This window comes from Mus caroli, chromosome 3 (assembly GCF_900094665.2).
Source record: "Mus caroli chromosome 3, CAROLI_EIJ_v1.1, whole genome shotgun sequence".
Lineage (NCBI taxonomy): Eukaryota > Metazoa > Chordata > Mammalia > Rodentia > Muridae > Mus > Mus caroli.
Window position 1 is genome coordinate 2,011,383 of NC_034572.1, and position 21,226 is coordinate 2,032,608.

General features: G+C 38.8%; 1 protein-coding gene across 4 annotated transcripts; it reads right to left on the reverse strand.

The window, feature by feature from the left end:
• Positions 1-412: 412 nt before the first annotated feature.
• On the reverse strand, positions 413-16,267 carry Pex2 (peroxisomal biogenesis factor 2). 4 transcript variants are annotated; one of them, XM_029475237.1, is made up of 5 exons: positions 15,925-16,266; positions 3,561-3,670; positions 3,094-3,208; positions 2,598-2,661; positions 413-1,673 (listed from the first exon to the last, which is right to left on the reverse strand). In XM_029475237.1, the coding sequence occupies exons 4-5, from the start codon at positions 2,651-2,653 to the stop codon at positions 743-745; spliced, it is 987 nt and encodes a 328-aa protein (XP_029331097.1). In that variant the 5' UTR covers positions 2,654-2,661; positions 3,094-3,208; positions 3,561-3,670; positions 15,925-16,266; the 3' UTR covers positions 413-742. The 4 variants fall into 4 exon arrangements, with proteins under 4 accessions (XP_029331097.1, XP_021013775.1, XP_029331098.1 ...); XM_021158116.2 differs by having other exon boundaries at positions 413-1,677; positions 15,925-16,262; XM_029475238.1 differs by lacking the exon at positions 3,094-3,208 and having other exon boundaries at positions 15,925-16,267.
• Positions 16,268-21,226: the final 4,959 nt, after the last annotated feature.

Sequence of the window (21,226 nt, forward strand, 5' to 3'; positions counted from 1 at the left end):
AATATTTTCATATTATTGTTTAACAAAGGGAAAACTGGAGAGAAAGGGCACTTGATATGAATTCCTATATTATTAGTACAAAAGACCTCTAGTTTTACTTCCTAAGACTACCAATATGCTTAGTGCAAATATCAGTACTGATCTCAGACAGAGGCTTATAACATAGAGTTCTTCATCTTAGCTGTCCCACAGTCTCCAGAACTCTCTTGCCTTAAGCAGCTTCTACATCTTGAATGTAAGAATTCAACTCTGATGGGCAGGGTCTGACAGGTATAGACTGAACCTCTTGAAAACTGGCTTCAGGGAAAAGCTTAGTTACCAGCGAGACAGTAGAACTTGAGATTCAGCATAAAAGGGTTTTATGATGTAAGCTTATAATGTTTCTTTATCTTCAAAAATAAATGCACAATCATCCCAGAGTCTCAAAAATCTTTATTTTTAGAGTCTGACCTTTTTCTATGAAGAAGTATTCTAAGTCATTCTTAGTATTCATCTGACAAAAAATTTCCAGTATTCTTGACATTAAAAATTGTATTAGATGATCTAAAAAAATTACATGAACATTTATAAGATTTTCTAGTATCATTTGGTTTCCAGTGATTAGAACTGAGTTGTGCTTGTAAAGGAAGAGAGTGGCTGTACAGCACACTCCTGTTAAAAGCCACCTACAGATGACACCGAGGATGACTAATTCCAAGGAATTGGATATAATACACTTTTCTCAGAGGAAACAACTTGGTTTCTAAAGAGCATTTACTTCTGACATTTCAATTCCCGATTTCAAGGGCTGCACACTGTGCACTTCTGTGCCACACTTTGGGCACGTAAAGTATATGTCAAATAGGAAGCTACTCTTAACACAGTAGTAACAAAATACATGTTCACATCCAATAGTGTGAGGCATTGTGGGCCACTCTCCACACAGAGCACACTCTTTTCCACTGCTGCCTAGTGTACTGTCATGACCAGTAGCACCAGTAAGGGGGATACACCAGGAAGACAATTTGGCTTTCAACTTCTGGATATTGATAAGTGGTAAGAGAAAAATCAGAAACTCAGCAAAGCCATGCCAGAGAAGTTCCCTATTCATGTACTCAAAGCCAACTTCGCGCATGTTCTGGGGCTTGCAAAATACGGAATGAATGCCAAGGAGGCGTTCTGTTGAAGTTGCAAACTTTCCGTTTTGTAGGAAAATCAAGAAGTTTATCAACTCCCCTAATTTTAAAAGTCCAACCAGAAAATTCATGAACTGTTTGGCTTTCCCAAAAGACGCTAAATGATGGTTTCGAAACAAATCATAACATCGTTCTTCTAACCACCTGCCCCCAATGGTGCACACAGCATACCACAGTTTCTGAGTTTTANTTGGTGGNTGGTATAGCAGGTTGAGAGAAGAATCATTTTTGTACTGAATATTTAAAACTGACTGCCCCACGGTGGCATTTTTGGAGTAGATGGTGAACCTCCATAGGAAAAGCCACAGAAATGCTTTTACTTCTGGCTCAAAGCGAGCTAACAGTCCTGGCTTAAATCCATGAAAGCACTGAGTAAACTGGGACCACACAAGCTGCTCCAGGGCCTTATTCAGTTCAAGTGCATCCAACTGACTTATCCTCAGCACTCTGTTTGCACTCTGCATATTCTCTTCTTTGCCAGTCATATCTTCTCTGATGCTGTCTAGGTAAAATACAATTAGGAAACATCAAGTAGTGGAATCCTTCTATCACCACTTTAGCTGCTTGTAAACACAGAAGATGGGTCTAGATTACTAATATGATAACAAAACAGTAAACAATTTCTTCTTAATTGGAACGTGTCTTTCTCTTCTTCTTCCCTCTTTTAGATCTTGACCCTACCCCACCCCCATCCTTTGTCCCTTATGAGTTGGGAGGGAGGGTGATATAGACAGTAATGGATAAAGAGAAGGGAGAGATGAAGGAAGAGAGAGAGAGACAGAGAGAGAGGTAAAGAATGCGGGATGGATATAAAGTGAGGGATAATGACAGGAAGAAAGAGAGGGATGGAAAAGGGAGAGAGAACATAGCTGTTTACTTACTCTGAAAATATACTTCTATATAATATTCCTTGTTTAGATATTCTGCCAGGAAGATTAAAATCCTAAAACTGACAATGAAGTCAAATAGCACAACAAATGGAGAAAGCCGAACTACACAGAACATGGCAACAGATGGTTAAATCCAGGCTTCATTGTGAGTTCTAGCATTTCTATGGGATTTGAGGGTGTATTTAAAGTCATCCCCAATCTTCCTTACATATACTTTCCTTATATTTCATTTCTGAAAAACTAATGTGTACTTTGGACACACAACTATTAAAATGCTCAAAAGAATGGCATGGTTAAAGATACATACTGTAATAATTTCATAAATACATAAAAAAGAAATAGATGCTAAACGAAGAAGACAGTAAGAAAAATCTAAAGCATTAACTAAAGTTAGCTAGGTATGAATGCCTCAGAAGTCATTTAATATTGCTAACTACAGCAGCAAAACCATCTGATCACTGCAACAATTGATATGCAGATCAGTTGACATCCTATAAATGAATAGGAAAACTCAAACTTTGTCCCAAATTACCTGTAATTTCTAAGTGGCTCCTTCACTTGATTTATTTTCCTGTAGAATATAAACATGTGGAACTCTGGAAAGATAAAGATAAAATTGTGATTGCCAAAAAAATTGCAAAATTGGTGAGGCTTTGCCCCAAAATGCCAATTCCAAGTTAGAAGATGAGTACATTCTGGGGACTTATTGTACAGCATGGCTACTATCATCAGCATACCTGTTTGAAGCTGGCTAAGACTATCTTCAAACACACATGTGTATACATGCACACATGTACTTCCACTAATGATGAGCTGTGATGGATACGTTTGTTTAATTGAAGTACTTATCTCACAGTGTATACATATATGTGGTCATCATGTTATTTATTTTATATATATAGCCCTTGTAAACTACATACTACTAAGACAGGGCCAAACACAGTAAGGATTTTTTAGCACATGAAGCTTAAACACATTCTCCAGCCTTTGAGAGGCCCAAGCCAGCAACACACAGAACCAAGGCTTACACTAGAGGCATGGATCCTGTGAACATCAACTGTTGCCAATGGGCCATGTGATTTGAAACCAGGGTTTTCACCTGATCCTCCCCATCCTTGGGTTTCTTGAGTCTAAAACAAAAGGCTAGAGAAAAAAAAAACAAACGATCTTAAGTTCCTTCAAATTTAATTATTTTATTAAATCTAGTTAAAAGCTTATGTTAAATGTTAATTTTTAGATAGTAAAAGAACCAAAACCATCCTAACATGAATGAGTACTTTTTGAAATGAGGACTATCTGACAACACAAGACATTTTCAAGAGGTGAATTTTAATAATGCACATGTATCATAGATTGAATTAATGGGAGTTCAAACCTAGGAAACAAAATGACCCATGAATAGGGCAAGTTGCCTGGTGACAGCTCTTCCACTAAAGCAGACCTGGAGGATGATTTCCCCATCCAAATGCCAATCCTCTTCTGAGGGGTCACTAACCTTTGCTCCGTTCCCGAGGCCTCTGCAGCACTTAGCGGCCTCCCAAAAGTTGGTAGAGAGTTCTGCTGCACATCTGCTTCAGGAGGCCTTTGCCTCATACTTGCCAAGAGCTACAGTAAAGAATTGGGATTAAAAAGAGGGAAAATGGTTAGTTCATATTGTTGATCCTCCTATAGGGTTGCTGACCCCTTTGGCTTCTTGGGTATTTTCTCTAGCTCCTTCTTTAGGGACCTTGTGTTGCATCCAATAGATGACTGTGAGCATCCACTTCTGTATTTGCCAGGCACTGGCAAAGCCTCACAAGAGACAGCTATATCAGGGTCCTGTCAGCAAAATCTTGCTGGCATATACAATAGTGTCTGGGTTTGGTGGCTGTTTATGGGATGGATCCCCAGGTGGGGCAGTCTCTGGGTGATCCTTCCTTTAGTCTCAGCTCCAAATTTTGTCTCTGTAACTCCTTCCATGGGTATTTTGTTCCCCATTCTAAGAAGGAACGAAGTATCCACATTTTGGTCTTCCTTCTTCTTGAGTTTCATGTGCTTTGTAAATTGTATCTTGGGTAGTCTAAGTTTCTGAGCTACTATCCACTTATCAGTGAGTGCATATTATGTGTGTTCTTTTACTGTGTCTCTAGTTGCATATGTAGCAGAGGATGGCCTAGTCAGCTATCAATGGGAAGAGAGGCCCTTGGTCTTGCGAAGATCATATGCTCCAGTACAGTGGAATGCCAGGGTCAGGAAATGGGAGTGGGTGGGTTGGGGAGCAGGACAGGGGGAGAGTATAGGGGACTTTGGGGATAACATTTGAAATGTAAAGAAAATATCTAATAAAAATGTATTTAAAAAAAGAGAGAAACTGAGTGTCATTTCTTCACTCTTCTAATCTAGTCCACTGCCAATGACAGTCAGCTCTGTGTACAACGTTTTCCCTTATGCATTCTTCACTCTCTATCTGATAAAGACCTTTTTTTCTAAATATGTTCTCCCCTCCACTAGGCCGCCTTGTATTGCTTTATCTACCTTCCGGTCCATCAGACACTGCCTACCCTGTAACACAGGACTCTACAAACCAATACCCCAGATGCTTCTTAAAGAACCACTATCACCTTATACTGTGTATCCTTTTTCTTCTTTTGTTTAGAACATGTGTCCCCTTTCTTCAACTGAGAGACTAAGTAAGGGACCAAGTACCATTTCCTTTTCTGATTTAAAATCTGCATTGGCTGCCACCCTGCCTGTGCCCTTAACATTCCAGCTTCTTCTCTTGATCTCTATACATTGGATATAATGTACTTGTTAATTGTTAATTTCCTCTACTACATGATAAGTACTGATGCTATGACTATTTGGATATTATCAGAGTTGAATCAGGGCAACTATCATAATTCCTGGAATACAGAGGCATTTTATAATTAAAAAAATACTGGTACTTACTTACTCTGTTGGAGATAGTGATATAATAGAATGAATGGCAGTTGTGAGTATGGTGGAGCTTACAATTTACCTAGGTAAAAGAGGGAGACAGGACGGGTATGCTATATAAAATAAACAGGCAATGTACAGTGAGCTGCAGTATGTGATTTTCAAGGGGAAATTGAAGGCTCTACATTTCCAACTGCATTTCCTCAGACAGGTTCCTGGAGAGGAGCTATCTAAGCAGGTTCTGGGAAGGAGCAATAGGGTCAGTATGGTTACAGAAACTAAAACCATTATGAGCAGCGGTAATAACAGGAGCCAGAAGCTCAAGGACAAGCAGAAGGCTGAAAAGGAAAGAAAAAGACAGATGCTAAAGGCTTGTTCTGGCTACTCATTAGAACAGATTTCTGCTGGCTGTGAGGAGGGCTGGTAGCCCACTGACTATTTAACAACCTAATAACTGTTAGGTTGACCCAGTGAGAAGCTAATGGCTCTGTAAATTATAAACCTATCTGTGGAGACAAAGAAGAAGGGAATGTTCAAATCTAAAGTGAGGAAGGAACAAACCAGAGGGGAATGCATCACTGCCTGGGGATCCAGTGCTCTAATATGGGAAATACATGAATGGAAGGCCACACATACAATTTTGAAGTCTGGGGTTTCTATAAGATGGGGTAAACAGTTTGGGTGCAGATTTTTATAAGTTCAGGCATTTCTCATATAATTTACTTTATTTGGTTAAACATTAAATGAACAAGCTACTGATATAAACTTTTGGTGGCCCAAATCTTCTCTCAATGCATTCAGCTTTAAAACAATAATCTTATTTTCATTTGATAAAAAGATATAAATATATATAAGACACATGTATTTTTGCATATTCCACATATTCCATTCCTTCACTCATCTAATGCAGTCCTTCTCAAACTGAAGAGCTTCCCAGAATCACTCCCAGGATCACAGCCAAGGATGGCTGGCTTCTACCTTTTCCTGTTTCTTTTTATTTATTTACTTTAACTTATTTACTTTACATTTTGATACCAGTTTCCACTCCTTTTTCTCCTCCTAGTCCCTTCCACTGCCATTCACTGTTTTCCTTTTCTCCTCAGAAAAAGGGGACCTCTCATGGATATCAAGCAGCTTTGGCATATCAAGTTGCAGTAGGACTAAGTGTATCTTCTATTGAGCCTAGACAAGGCAGCCTAGTTAGGGGGAAAAGATCCAAATGCAGGCAGCAGAATCAAAGACAGCCCCTGCTCCTGCTGTTAAGGATCTTACATGAAGACCATGTCTGTTACATATATGTAAGGGGCCTAGGTCCATACTATGCATGCTGGCTGGTTGGTGGCTCAGTCTTTGTGAGCTCAAGTTAGTTGATTTTCTTGTGGTGTCCTTGACCTCTTTGGCTCCTTTAATCCTTCCTTTTCCAAAGGATTCCCAAGCTCCACCTAATGTTTGGTTGTGGCTCTCTGCACGTTTCCATCAGTTGGTGGGTGAAGCCTCTCTGATGCCATTTATGCTAGGCTCCTGTCTGCGAGTATTTCAGAGTATCATTGTGTGAGGAATGGGATCCCTTTCAGGGATTAAGTCTCAAGTTGGGCCAGTCACTAATTGGCTATTTCCTCCCTTCTGCACCATCCTTATCCCAGAACATATTGTATGAAAGAAATTTTATGGGTCTAAGGTTTTGTAGCTGGGTTGGTATCCCAATCCCTGAATTGGAAGTATTGCCTGGTTACAGAAGATGACCATTTCAAGTTCTATAACCACCATTGCTAGGCACCTTCATTATGGTCACCCTCATAGATTCCTGGGAATTTCCATTGTCCTACATTTCTAGCTCATCCTAGAGATGATCCCTGATCCCAATTACAGTTGTCTTTCCCAGTACTGTCTCCATCAGTCCTACCCCAACCGGATTGAGCCTGTTCCAATTGCCAAGTGCTCTCCTACCTAGTCCCCTCCCTCCATCAACTTCCAATGTCTATTCTATTTCCCCTTCTTAATGAGACTCAAGAGTTCTCCCTTAGGCCCTCCTTGTTACTTAGCTTCTCTGAGTCTGTGAACTGTGTACTTTTTGGCTAATATACACTTATAAATGAGTACATGCCATGTTTGCCTTTCTGGGTCTGGGTTACCTTACTCAGGATGATCTTTTTTAGTTCTATCCATTTGCCTGAAAATTTCATGATGTCATTGTTTTTAATAGCTAAGTAATACTCCATTGAGTAGATGCACCACATTTCCTTTATTCATTCTTTTCTTTTGAGGACCATATAGATTGTTTCCAGATTCTGGCTATTACTGATAAAACTGATATGAACATAGTTGAGCCAATGTCCTTGTGTGTGGTATGGTAGAGCATTTGGGGGGGGGGGGATATGGCCAAAAGTGATATATCTGGGACTTGATCTACTCTCAAATATCTGAGAAAACACCAAATTGATTTACAAAGTTTGTACCCCTACCAGCACTGGAGAAGTATTCCCCTACTCCACAATTGGGCCAGCACAAGCTGCTATCCCTTGAGTTTTTGATCTTGGTCATTCTGATAGGTGTAAGATGAGATCTCACAGTCATTTTGATTTGCATTTTCTTGACCAAGAATGTTGAACATTTCTTTAGATCCACCTTGGCCATTAGAGATTCTTCTGTCAAGAATTCTCTGTTAAATCCATACCCCATTTTAAAAATTGGGTTATTTTGTTTTGTTCATGTTTAATTTCTTGAGTTATTTATACATTTCGGATATCAGGCTGGGCTCCAAAGACTTTGACTTATTAGATATGTCATGGGTCTACAAGATTTCATGCTCAAGTGATTTAGAGAACCTCTGGGTTAGTCACTTACAAAACAAAATTCATCCTTTTTTCTCTTCCTATCTCCTGTGCATGGTTTTCCGGTTACTCATTTCTAGCTGGTTTTCATCACTTTGTCTACAAAAGCTGGTATAAACCTTTCAGTGACTCAGAATGCATCTTTTTCTATTAAATCTTTGTGAAATTCAAGGCCATTGTTGATTCCACAAAAGTCCTGACTATAAATAATCTTGGAATACAGAGAAGACAACATGCCCTGGCTCTCAAGGCTATCACCCAGGCCTAAAATGAGAAGCAAGCAAGCAAGTAAAGAGAACTAAGGTAGTATAGTCTCTCTCTCTTTCTCTCTCTGACAGAAAAACAACAACAACAACAACAACAACAAAAACAAAAAGCACTATTCTATTAGCTAACACAAACCTACATGATTTCTCTCTCAATTCAAATCATCAATGATAGCCCTGCATATCTGGTCCCTAGTACTGAGTTTGATAGATGGCTTTCCTAGCCAAGAACAGATGAGATATTCAGCTTACTTTATAGACCAGCAGTACTAATTTAAATATTTCTTGAGTACTAGAACTGTGAAAGTTCCAGAATAGAGTACATAACTATCTTAATATTACAGATCTAGAATTCAACAGAGACTGCTTCTAAGAGTTGCTCATGAATGACCAATTGTGAACTTGTATGAGATGGGGTGGGGGGCAATGGTTGGAAGCCAGTTAATGTACTAGGTGAACATCATATCAACACCCCTAGCTAAAGCAATAATTAGAAAGATACCTCTGCTTCAATTCTTAATTGATATTTAGTAAGAGTTCAGTGAAGAGTTTCTCAGATATACAACCTTTTTCAAAACCCTTCTTTCTAGAGAAATCATACTTGAGATCATGTAGTAAAGAGGAATTTTTAATAACTACCAGAAAAGTAGACTTAGGACTTAACAGAGTCTAACAGATCCAATATTTAATACTACTATAAAAAAATCTGTCTTATTCCTTCTGTTATAGTTTAGCATTTTTTTTCTTTGCTCCCCTCTTTAACCCCAAGCCTGGATGCAGTGTAGATTAGGAACAGCTGGCCTGACTCATCTCCTTCTGTAAGACTCTTCAGTAGACTAAAAGACTTACTATTAAACTGTCCTTCAGACTTTGCTCCCCAGATGGATAATTTGTTTCTTTGGGGTTTGTTTAAGGGTTTATTTCCAAGATTTCAATAGTTTGGGTGACTTGTTTTAGTTATAAACCTAGAACACTGTCCATTGCACACCACAGTTTGTCCAACAGAAAACCTCACCTAGATTATATTCTTCTTCCATCTTTACACAAATGTGACAGACTGAGAGAAGCAAAGTTAAAATCAAACTTTCCTTGGCTTAAGGTCTAGCTCTGTACCCTACTTGCTATGCGAACAAATAATAATAATAATAATTATTATTCATTAGCCCTAGATTCTTCTTCTAAAAGCTGGAAATAACAGCTACTTCAGTGGGTTGTTGAGATTAAATGAGATAATATTGCAAAAGTGGCTTGGAATCTATAAAATAGTCTTATTACCACATTGTTATTACCTTGGCTAAGGATGGGTATAAAAGAAAAGTCTACAAGTTGATTTTGGCAAATTTCATTTGAAAACACTACAATCTTCATTATTACACAATAAGCCTTATCCTGAGTCAAAAGAATTTGTTTCCAAGAAATATTGACCATATCATTAAAATGTAATTGTGGCAGACAAATTGTAAACATGATATCACTATTAGATGTGCTTATGTGAGCCACGCAGGAAGACCTGACATTAGGCTTATTCCACATATAGTTTTTATCTTGTCTGAAAAAGATAAAATGGCGTCGGTAGAGAATAAAGTTGGGTTCCATCATTACTAATGCACTTGGCAATTTAACCAATCAACATGGTTAAGCCTGTGACTAGGACATAAAGAAACTTCAGAGGCACATAGATATTGGGCAGGGCACACATAATACAAGTATTCAACCCTGGGTTTATCAACAAAATACTACATATAGTTCTTCTTCTCCCCCAACTCCACTCCACCACCCTTTTCTGGCAGGCACAGATCTTTTAGAATACTTGCTTAGCTTTTTGAGATGGGCAGTGCCCAGGAAAGGAAACAATGAAATAAATCTAATTGGAAGTTCAATTAATCTGATTACAGAATCCTCTTCCTTTCACTGCAGTATAATAAGATTTGTCCCGTAATAGGCGTGAAGTTAAAAAAAAAAAAAAAAAAGCAAGCCATAAATGCCTTTAAATCACATAAAGTCATTTCAAGATAATGCAAGTAGTCCGTGTTTTAGTAACTTCTAATTCTCTGACAAATTCTTATTCAACTTAATATTCATTGGGCATAAAAACACCAGCCAATCTCCTAGGTGGTATATTTGATCTAAGTATTTATTATCAGTGAACTTCCCTTTTTTCACATACTTTAACACAGTTGAGCTTTAGTAAAATCAGAACTTCCCATGGATCTTTAAATCAAAGAATCAGTCTCAAAATGTGAAAATAGTAAAGAGAGCCACAAAACTCCCAAGGAAAAAAGATAAGAAACTTTCTTACTTAGGAAAAAGGAACAGGTTGTGCAAAAGACAAAAGACCCGAGATGTGAACTCCTGGCTATGGTCTTGCTGAGAGTCTTTGAGATCGATTTCAGCAGGAGTTGCTGGAATGTATCCTTGGTTAGCTCATCAGTGGGTTTTCATATGTCTCCTAGCAGAGGTAAGTTAGTTTCAAACATGTTGACTCAAAGTTGAAGAGTTCTAAAAAAAGTCAACCTCAATCATTTTGCTTTTGTAAACTGAAATTATTCTGAGTTAAATCAGTAAAAGATTGATAATGTTTTTCAAAATGCCCTGAGAAGTTTCATTCTATTCCACCTTTAACACCCCATTCGAATATATTTTGCCTCATTTTGTAAACCATGTTAATCTTAATAAATATTCAGGCAAAGAGGCATATAAAACTGATTAAAATTATAACTTGTGATATACAAGTTAAAGACAGATTTTATACTTTAAGAATATAGGGAAAAGATGCTGAAGGCAAAGTTAAGAACAGATAAAAAGTATAATACCTCCCAGGGTTTTAAGGTAATTAAACTAACTTGTCACATAAAGATGTTTAAGACCAAATGACCCAGCACTAAAAACTGTTAAAAAGGTCCCCTGCTGATATTTTATCAGGGTACATGTCACACTGCTTTCCTTTCAGATTAAAAGAAAAAAATCCTGAAAACAGGTATTTGAAGAGCAGCAACATATAGCCACATGCCTTAAATAGCCCCTGCTTTCTTTTTGATCTTCATTTCCAAAAATAAAACCTTTATTTTCTACATACATTGAAAAACCATAGCAAATGATTTCACCTCATTGAGGAAGAAGGAAATTTTCAGTTTGTACTTTAAAGCTTTTATTGTGTGGTACAAATTATGAATGAATATATTTTATTTAAAAAGACATTATTGACAGAAATCTATCAATAATAATGTGGGTATTGTCAAGGGCCTGTCAATATTAATGTAATTATGATTAAGAGGATAAAATGGATTTTAGCTATAATACCAAGTAACATCTCCTACATTGCTGCTATCAATATACACATTATTATTGACCGGTTCTGGGATTCTCAGAACTAGATGTATTGCCATTAAACATATTTGTCAATGCATACTGCCTACAGAAATTCTACATTTAAATTTACAATCCTGTAAATGTTGTCAGCAGAAACCTCTAAATTGTGATGAATCTCTAGGCCATCTACTGCTGGGAACTCATCCTTAGAAGGACAGAAATCACAGCTACACTGTCTTAGGAATTCCATTAATGAAAGTGGATGGAAGTTCATTTGATTTCTCTCTAGGTTTTTATAGGTTTTAGGTTAAAACTTCATATTTGGAGGTTATGTGACTAATCTCTAAGTGCAGACCTTAAGATTTGAATCTAAAAAGATATTCTTAGTGTAGTCAGATAGATTTACTGTCCATTGTACTGAAATCAATACTAGCAAATGGTACATGTATCAGAAAGGGTCTTAACTGGATTCCCAGAGTACACTTCAAACATAGGTAAGAGTAAAGCTATGGCTAAAATCCATTAGGATACCATGACCTCTGGCTCTCTGAACAGTGCTAAACTCCATCTAATTCTACTTCTGCCAGACTTGCCCAGTTAATTGTAACTGCTCTGTTGTTCCTCCCTCTATTACAATTAAATTTACTCTAGTACTCTAGTCTATACTTTATAGACTGTCAGTTTGATAAGTCACAATAATGCTCATTTGGATACATACAAGACACATAAAACTTTCAAACTGTGGACATTAGGTCTTCAAATTTGTTTTTAATTGAATTCGGTCTTTTCTAAAATGGATGAAAAATGCAGAGTTCTCACAAAAGACAGTAGCGATAAGCTCCTTACTGGAAGGGATATGGATACACAAACACACATATGTATGTATTTCCCCCTTTATGGAAAGACCAAAGAAACCAAACCAAACCCAAAAGGTATAACTTTCAAGACTAAATTCATATTACACACAACATCTCCCACCAAAGTCCTTGCTTATTTTAGCTACTGTGCACTTGTTTCAGTACGTAAGGTTAACTAAAACACTATCTTAAAACCTTAAAACAGAATTTCTAACACCTTGACTTAACCTCACCTTTTTTTTTTTTTTTTTTTTTTTTTTAAAGAAAGCAGCAGTTGTTCACATATTCTTTTCTTTCAGAAAGTTGCTATTTCTACATCATACAGAGGGTTAGGGTTAGGTTAGGGGCATACTGCAACACTAAAGAGATGCTTGACTGCACACAGGAAATGGCATGCCAAAGAGACTCTGGACAAGTCATTTTACTACAACACATTCCTCATTACCTGGGGGAAAAAAACAAATGTAAACAAAAAAATTATCATTTACAAGAAGAGTTTTCTCAAAGCTTGGAAAGAGGAGATTAGAACACAAGAACCCCTTTCCAATCAGAGACATGATTATATAAAACTGACTTTGAAAAACTGTAAAGAAAATATAGCAGGATATATGATAAGGGGACAGTTATAGAAAAATTAAAACAAAAAATAGAACTTAAAAGATTAATAACTACTATAAAGTCACCATGCTAGAAGTGGCAGAGTATGCTCTGTCCTGTGACCTATACCAACAAGATGATGATGGCCCAGCAGTATAACTACTTGAAGGTGGCACTAGAGCACACACTGCAGGAATTATTTTCAAAAGCTACGTAAGGCTAAAGTGCAGAGATACCAACTACAACAAACATCGATTCTAAGCATGCGCACAGACAGGTGAAATACCTGAAGAAACCACATCTTCAAAGTATTCTAGAAATTCTGGGAGTTTTTGGATCAACTTGCTTAAGAGAAGAATTTCAAATGACTTCAAAATTATTAGAACATAAATCTAACTGCAATTTTTATGGGAAAATATCCCCAAATGAACAAAAAGGTATCAAGTATGGAAAAGAAATTACCAAGTAAAACCTAACTGTACCAGACACTACATATTTCCTTTATTTTGTGTCCTGGAATCTGTCTAAAACAGTAGCTGTTATTATGTCACTTTAAAACAAATATAATTTAAGGTCAAGTAACAATTAAAAAATTGCCGGTAATCAATCCAAAATTTGTAGAAGACAATAAACTTAGCATTGTTGTTGTTGTTGTTGTTCCTCAGGATCATTCAAAAGACAGATTTCATAACTAAGCTCTCCAAACTACAGATGAAGAAAGTAATTAAAGGAAGGTGGTAAATCACCCAAGCTCCCATCCACATTCCCTCCCCTATACATTCTGTCAGAGACTCAATCAAAGTGACTGAATGTCAAATCTAAAAAGTCTTCTCTGAGTGAAAAATGGGGTTTGATCATTTATTATGAATACAGAATTGTATGTAATTGTATGTATTATGCCAACACATCTCCAAACACAAGGGTTAGACAAGATAGAGATAGAATTACTTTGGAGTTCCTGGTTGATACGTTTTAATAAAGACGAAAAGATAATTGGGTGGTATTTTGTCTTTACTCACTCAGGAAAGAAATCTGAGCTCTGATAAAAATACATATTAAATACAGAACCCCCCCCACACACACACACACACAAAACCCCAAGAAACAAAAAACCCATTATAGAAAGGGACTTTTGACTGTCTTGAAGGAAATGGGCTGGAAAGGCACATAGTCCACATTGGGAAGGCCAGGAGATGTCTACTCCTCTCCGATATTTCCACTACCATGTATAGAACTCAGTTTAAATCGCTGCCAGGCTCACAGTCAAGGAGAGATGGAACAGCTGAGGCTTTCCCCCAAGGTTTCTCTCACATTCTCAAGGAGCGCAGGAGGGCCACAGAACACTTCCAAGTTACTTTTACTTCATAGGAAAAAGACAGGGACTATGTAGCCTACATTCCTCTTGTCCAGCCAAGATCACCAAGAATGGGGGAAAGGTGCAAGCAATCTCAAATGAACGTTGGTTCTGACATACAAACTGATACAGCTCAGACTTTCTTTGTACTATAGGAACCTGAAAATTACTTAATGCCCTGCAGATCATATAGTGCTAGATCCCTAATTTTCCTAGACAAGGCATGACCAGCCAAGTCTTCACATGCCTTCAAGGCTCAGATACTGAATGGATCAAACAGAAAATTAATGCAAAGGCTTTGAAGACCTTCAATTTAAACAATACAAGGATATTCAGTAGGAAGGGAAATGGGAATTATGAGTGATCAAAAAGACAGAATTAAACTTTTCTATTTTTAAAAAGTAAGATAGCATTGCCATGTTTGTCCCTTTTAAAAATAAGGAATACATAACTTTAGGATGCCAGAATAACCAGATGAATGCATACTGAAAACAATGAACAATTGTGCTAAGAAGAATTTTCATGCCGAAGAGCAAGACAGATCATCGGGTCGGAGATATGAACTTGATCCTTACAGGAACACTGTTGTAAAAGAACATATAAATAGCTGTGCTTGTTAAACTACAGTTGACAGCCGGCTTGCTTTGTCTCTCCTCTGCATGGCTTCAGGAAATTTCTACAAAAGTTCTTTTATGGAACAATTTTAAAGCCACAGATTGAGTGCTACCTCTAATTACTGAAAAATAGAATTAGTCCAAAAGGTAGAGCTGGGCATAAGCAAGCTATAATCAAGACGAGAACTTAATTCTTTTCATGTTAGTGGCCTAGTATGCTTAGTTTCTTTACTTTTTAAAGGAAAAAAAAAATTCCTACTAATTCTACTGACTTATCTTTCATTTCTCCTCATTCTGGATACAAGTAATTGATAGTACAAAAAGGATCAAGACAGTAAAAGGAAAGACGCTACTCCAAATCCATTCTGTTCAGGTTTAACTAAAGGCCACACATTCCTGGAGGGTGTTTTGACTACAAACTGGTAAGGGGGTCGGGATGGGAGTTCTTAGTCATACATCAATTATCTAAAATAATCAAGGTGAAAAATATGGCAAAGGGTCCCACAGAATATTTGAAACTGATAGTCTGGGAAAGTTTCAATCCGTGAAAAGTTCTTTTGCTAAGTGTTGCTGTGTGAAAAATGGCACGTGAATAAACTAGCGAACCAACAAAGACTTTTAAGGACCCCCCAAAAAGAACAGAAATAAATATAACATTCCTTATAGCAAACCAATGGATTTCAATGTAAGTCAGAAACTAACTTGTAAGAAAACCTTCAATAACTCTTCCCACGAAGACCAAGAATGGGCTCCTGAAAAGGTTGAAACTCCAAAACACTGAAAAAACCTTTTTCATAAACTACAAGAGATTCTTATTTAAGAGCTAAAGCACTCAATCTAGTACTGTGAAAATGGCGAGGAGGCGCTTTCCGGGCTGCCTGCAGCGTCGCCGCGGGGAATGCAGAGGCGGCTCGTTCGAGGCAGAATCGCGTAGTTTGCGTGACAGCGTTAAACTAGAGGAAAACTGGGCGTCTGGGTTTGTCTTACTGCCTTTGCGGAACCCCGCGACAGACTGAGCCACAGCGGCCCGCAGCAAGGCAAGCTTCGCGAGGCCGTCGTCGCAGAGCGTGGGGCCCGCGCGCCCTACGGCGGGGCACCTGCGAGCGGACACTGACCTGCGGCCTCTGCGGGACGCCCGGGCGCCGCACCGCCTTTGCTCAAACATTCTCCGGAAAGCTGGGCATTTCGTGGCCGAATCTGGGGCGCCCTCACTTCCGGGATTCGCGGGCTTCCGGAGCGACTGAAGACCCGGAAGTGGCTGAAGAGAGATCTGGGAAATTACACCCAGAAGCAACACCCGGTCTAAGGAAAGCCGGATAAGGCCTGGCCACGGAAAATGCCGAGGAGCCGAAGGGACGAAGGGACGAGACACCGAAGAGGACACTCCACGCCCTGGGATTGGTCCGCAAGGCTGCCTCTGATTGGCAGAAGCGTCACCAAGCGGTCAGCGCGGGGTCAGGGCGGGGCGTGAAGAGGCTTTGCTGTCCTGGCCCAGAGGGAGGTCTGGGCTCTGCGGGCAGGCTCTGGGCCCAAGGTCGCCGCTGACGGCCGCTGGACAAATGACGCCGGCTGGCGACCGGGCGCCTGCGCACCTGAGGGCCGGGGACTGACCTTGGGTCCTCCGGGTTGTTGATCTGACCTTGTCCCCAGATGTGTGGCAGCACACTAGGTCCCCATCGGGCAGCCACTGGGAGCAGAGGCTGCAAGCCACCCCACCCGGTGGGAGGCAGTCCAGTGACCAGGAGCTAGAATGGCCTTGGCTGGGTGGGCTGGTCGAGGTACTTAGGAAATCAGGTAGAGCCTAACGAAGTTGTAAAGTCTTTTTAATGCTACCAACCCCGCCCTGCATCCCCAGGTAGTGGAGGTAGTGATACAAGAATACAATTGTCTCCAATGTCCCAAAACTTTTCACTGTATTTTGTTTCAGGAATTACCCGGAGCATCAGAGTTCTTAGTGCATGACACATGGACAAGATAAAGGAGGCAGTAATAAGAACCTCCGAATCATGCACTCAGTACAATTCTGATTCATTGTTTTTGTTTTTTAAAATATTGTGTGTTTTTAAAAAACAAAACCAAACAAACAAACAAAAAACCTTAGTATCCGGAGTATATTAAAGGAGAACTTGGGAGCAAAATAGGGTGGAAGACAAAGAAAGCAAAACAAGTAACCCGCCAGTGTAGAAAACACAGTAGGAGGAGCTCCAGGTTGCTACAGTGGGTATGGAATACAGATAGGGACTGCAGGGAGGTGTCTAGAGATGCTCCAGTATACCCACCACATGGAGGTCACTATCTTCTTGTGACTGGTTTGAAATACAGCCTACTCTAACTGTAAGGTATGGACATGATTCTAAGCCAGCTTAAAGGGATACAAAATACTCATCAATTTGATGAATTGGCCGTTATATTGAAAGTGTTCCAAAAAATTTAAAGTAATGGAGTTCCCATTATTATGTTGGGAGCTGTTGTTCAAAATAGTGAATTCTCTTTGAAGAGCAAGGCTTTGACTTAGTTGTGTAGGAAGGTAGCACAAGGTAGGCTGTGATAGACTGTTTTGGTTTGTTTTTTTGTTTTTTGTTTTTTTTTTTTTTTTTTGCTTTTGATACTGGCTTTTGCAGTGTAGCTCTATGGTTGGCCTCAAAGCACTTCTGTCTCAGCTGCTATGTGCTGGGAAGACAACTGCATATTTTCTTGCCTAGTTCACTTGGTTTTTATGAGGACAAAGGTGAAATTAAAAAAAATAAAATAAAAATGGGACCAGGGAGAAGGCTCAGGAATGAAGGTACTTTCTGCCAAGCAGAAGGGACAAATTGCATCCTAGATACTCAAAATGGAAAGAGCACCTTCTCTTGAATCCTTCACTATATCTCCCCCATATAAGCACATGCACATACACAATAACAATTACATATAAACAAACATATCACACAAATGTGCACACACAATAATGGCTAGAGAAGACATTTTCAGAAAGCATCTCTAGTTCAAAGAGTTTTAGTAGGTCTCATGAACACACATCATAGTATCTCAATAATAAAGAGCCCAGCTGCATGAGAAATTTGAATTATATTAGATGATTCTTAAGAATGCCAGGAAGCATAGCATTTAAAATTACTGCTGAAAATATTTAAAATAATTTCAGTATATATTTATATAGTGTACTTTATAGTGAGCTAGTAGTTTCAGAAAACTTGTTTTTATTATTTTAAAACTTGCCTTAAAAACATATCCACTCATTTATTGAACAAAAACCTGAGCTGGGTTTTATTCCTGGGCCAGGAATATTGCTAGACAGTGTTAATGAGAAAAAAAGCCAAAGAGAAGACAGGCATGGCCTATTTCTAGGAGCTAATAAGGATCTGTTTGGTCACTATGAAGATAATAAGCAAGGCATATCATATTTTGCATTTGTAAATTCAACACATTAATATTTTTAACCTAGAATTATTCTTACAGATGTACAAAGAATCTTATGAAGACTTGACTGTGATCTTTTAAGAAGGACTGAAAAAATTAATATATTTCATTTACTATGTGAATTTAAAGAAGAAAAATTGATTAATCTTTTACCTTTAAAGTACAAAGAAAATAATGGCATCCTATATCCTCCTTTTGCCTTTTAGTGGTTTTTAGGCTCTAAAGAATTTACCAATAAAAATGTTAAGAACACATTGATTTATGCCTCTAACATATTTTTAAATTGCTGACTTTAAGAAGGTAAATTTATATTAGCATATTACATTATTCTTAAATCAATATAATTGGGTCTTTTAAGAAAAAGTTGATTGTACAATCTTTTTCTGTTAGTGTTGCTGCTGTAAAGAATTACTGTGAAGTTAACACCTCAAAACAACTCTTATTTTTATATCTTAAGATGGGCCTCAGTGCACTAAAATCAAGGTGTCTGCAGGCCCTGGTTTTTCTCTGAAGCTCAGCGGAGCTGTGTGGGCCTTTTGCTCACTGGTTGTTTAGTAGTTTGCTATTTGCTGATGTCAGGTTGAGGTTTCTTTCTTTCTCTCTCTCGTTATGTCCTTCTCCTTTCTTCCTTGCCTTTCCCTTCCTTTACTCTCCTCCCCTCCTCTTCCTTCCCTTCCATTTTTTTCCCCTGACTTTTGTTAGCAGAGGACTTATACAATGCCTGGATACCACCCACAGTCTGTATTTGGAGGCTATCTTCCTCTATCTTAGAAGCAAGGGGTGAGGCCCTCAGCTATTCTTTCCCCATTCCAGGCTTACATCTCCCTAGTCACTGGTTTTACAAAAACACATTTGATTGTTGTCTTAGGGTTTTACTGCTGTGAACAGATACCATTGACCAAGGCAAGTCTCACAAGGACATCATTTAATTGGGACTGGCTTACAGGTTCAGAGGTTCAGTCAATTATCATCAAGGCAGGAACATGGCACATCCAGGCAGATAATGGTGCAGGAGGAGCTGAGAGTTCTACATCTTCATCTGAGGGCTGCTAACAGAATACTGACTTCCAAGCAGCTCGGATGATGATCTTATAGCCCACTCCCACAGTGACAAACCTACTCCAACAAAGCCACACCTAGTCTAAAAGGGCCATACCTTCTAATTGTGGCATTCCCTTAGTCATGCATATACAAACCACCACATTCCATTTTCAGGCCCCCATGGGCTTGTTCAAAGCTTCTCATAGGCTCTCTTCACGGTGCTAAGCCTCAATTCCATTGCCCGACTCCTTCAGTCCTGGCCCAACTAAAACTGAGGCTACACCTTCACTAATGGTCTTCCAAGGCCTCAAACAGTGCCAATCCTTAGCTATTCTTTATGACCCCTTCATGCCTTCAAAACCAGTATCCCTGGATGACTCTTACACATTACCAAATACAGCTGCAGAATAAGTTACAACCTTGGCTATACCTGGAACACAGATTCTTTGTGCTCCCAGAAAACTTCCCAGAAGATTTCATCTCAGTGATGCCCATATCTTCTTAATCACTGCTAATTCTAAGCTCCAGCTAATCAGCATCAATTTTCTCAGTAGTCTCCTTCTCCTCTTGAATATAAAGCCAGAGAAAAATTGCTAAAGCTGCCAAGTTCTGCTGTTTGCAGGAGCTGATACATGGCCTCCTTGTTCTATTATATTATCACTAGCTTCCTCTTTTTCAACTCCTTCACTGCCTAAACTTGGCTGTCCTGGATCTTGTTTTGTAGATTAACCTTGAAATCAGAGATCTGCATGCCCATTTCCTGGGATTAACGGTGTGAATCACCATGCCTGGATTTAAGCTTTTCTTCACCTAGAACTTTCTCTGTCTCAGGCTGACCTGGAATTCAAGAGATCTGCTTGACTTGGAATTAAAGGTGTGTACCACCGTGCCAAATCTAAACTTAGCTGGGTAGGATCTTGTCCCAAAGTCCCACTCCCTTAATTTGTTATCCCCTTGAACACAGGATTCAGCTCCATTTCACTTCCTGGTACCCCTCTGTATTAGTTAGGGTTTTACTGCTGTGAACAGACACCATGACCAAGGTAAGTCTTATAAAAAACAACATTTACTTGGGGCTGGCCTACAGGTTCAGAGGTTCAGTCCATTATCATCAAGGTAAGAGCATGGCAGTATCCAGGCAGGCATGGAGCAGGAGGAGCTGAGAGTTCTNAAAGGCTGCTAGTGGAAGACTGACTTCCAGGCAACTAGGGTGAGGATCTTATACCCACACCCACAGTGACACACCCATTCCAACCAGGTCACACCTATTGTCACCTATTTGTAAACCCCCATGGCCAACCCCTGGTACTTTGGAACAATATAGGAAGTGGATTAAAGAAATGGCTTTAGTGCAGCCTAGCTTCTAAACCACCAATGACCCCATGGAGTGTCTTATAAAAATGTACAGGTCATAGGCATTTAATCTTATATTCAAAAATATTGATAGAATCATCCTACATTTTTGATGTTTTCATTTTCAGACAGATTCAATCTAATATAACAATGGAATGTACAGCATAATCATGGGTAGACAAACAAATATAAGCCAGTCTCTTCTGTCCCATGCTACTTGGTATTTATCATGATTATGATTTTTGTGGATAGGAGTTCAGAGACTCAATTTAAGAACAAGGTGAGGGTGTTATGTCTATAACTTAATAATCAAAGGTACTTACCACACCATACAAGCTATGATATTTGTATCAGAATTGCTCCTAACACAGTAAATTATAGTGTTCTAAGAAACATGAACAACGATGGAAACACTGTGCCCTTCCTTACCGTAATTCTATTAGTGAACTACATACAATGAAATGGCTTCTTTTTTTTAAAAGATAGCTTTTTAAAGATAGCAGTAAGAAGAATATAATTAATGGGGCTATTGTATTTGTATTCTTATTCTAAATGAACTGGGTGACTCAGTAAATGTTCTTAGTGGTAAATCACATGTAAAGT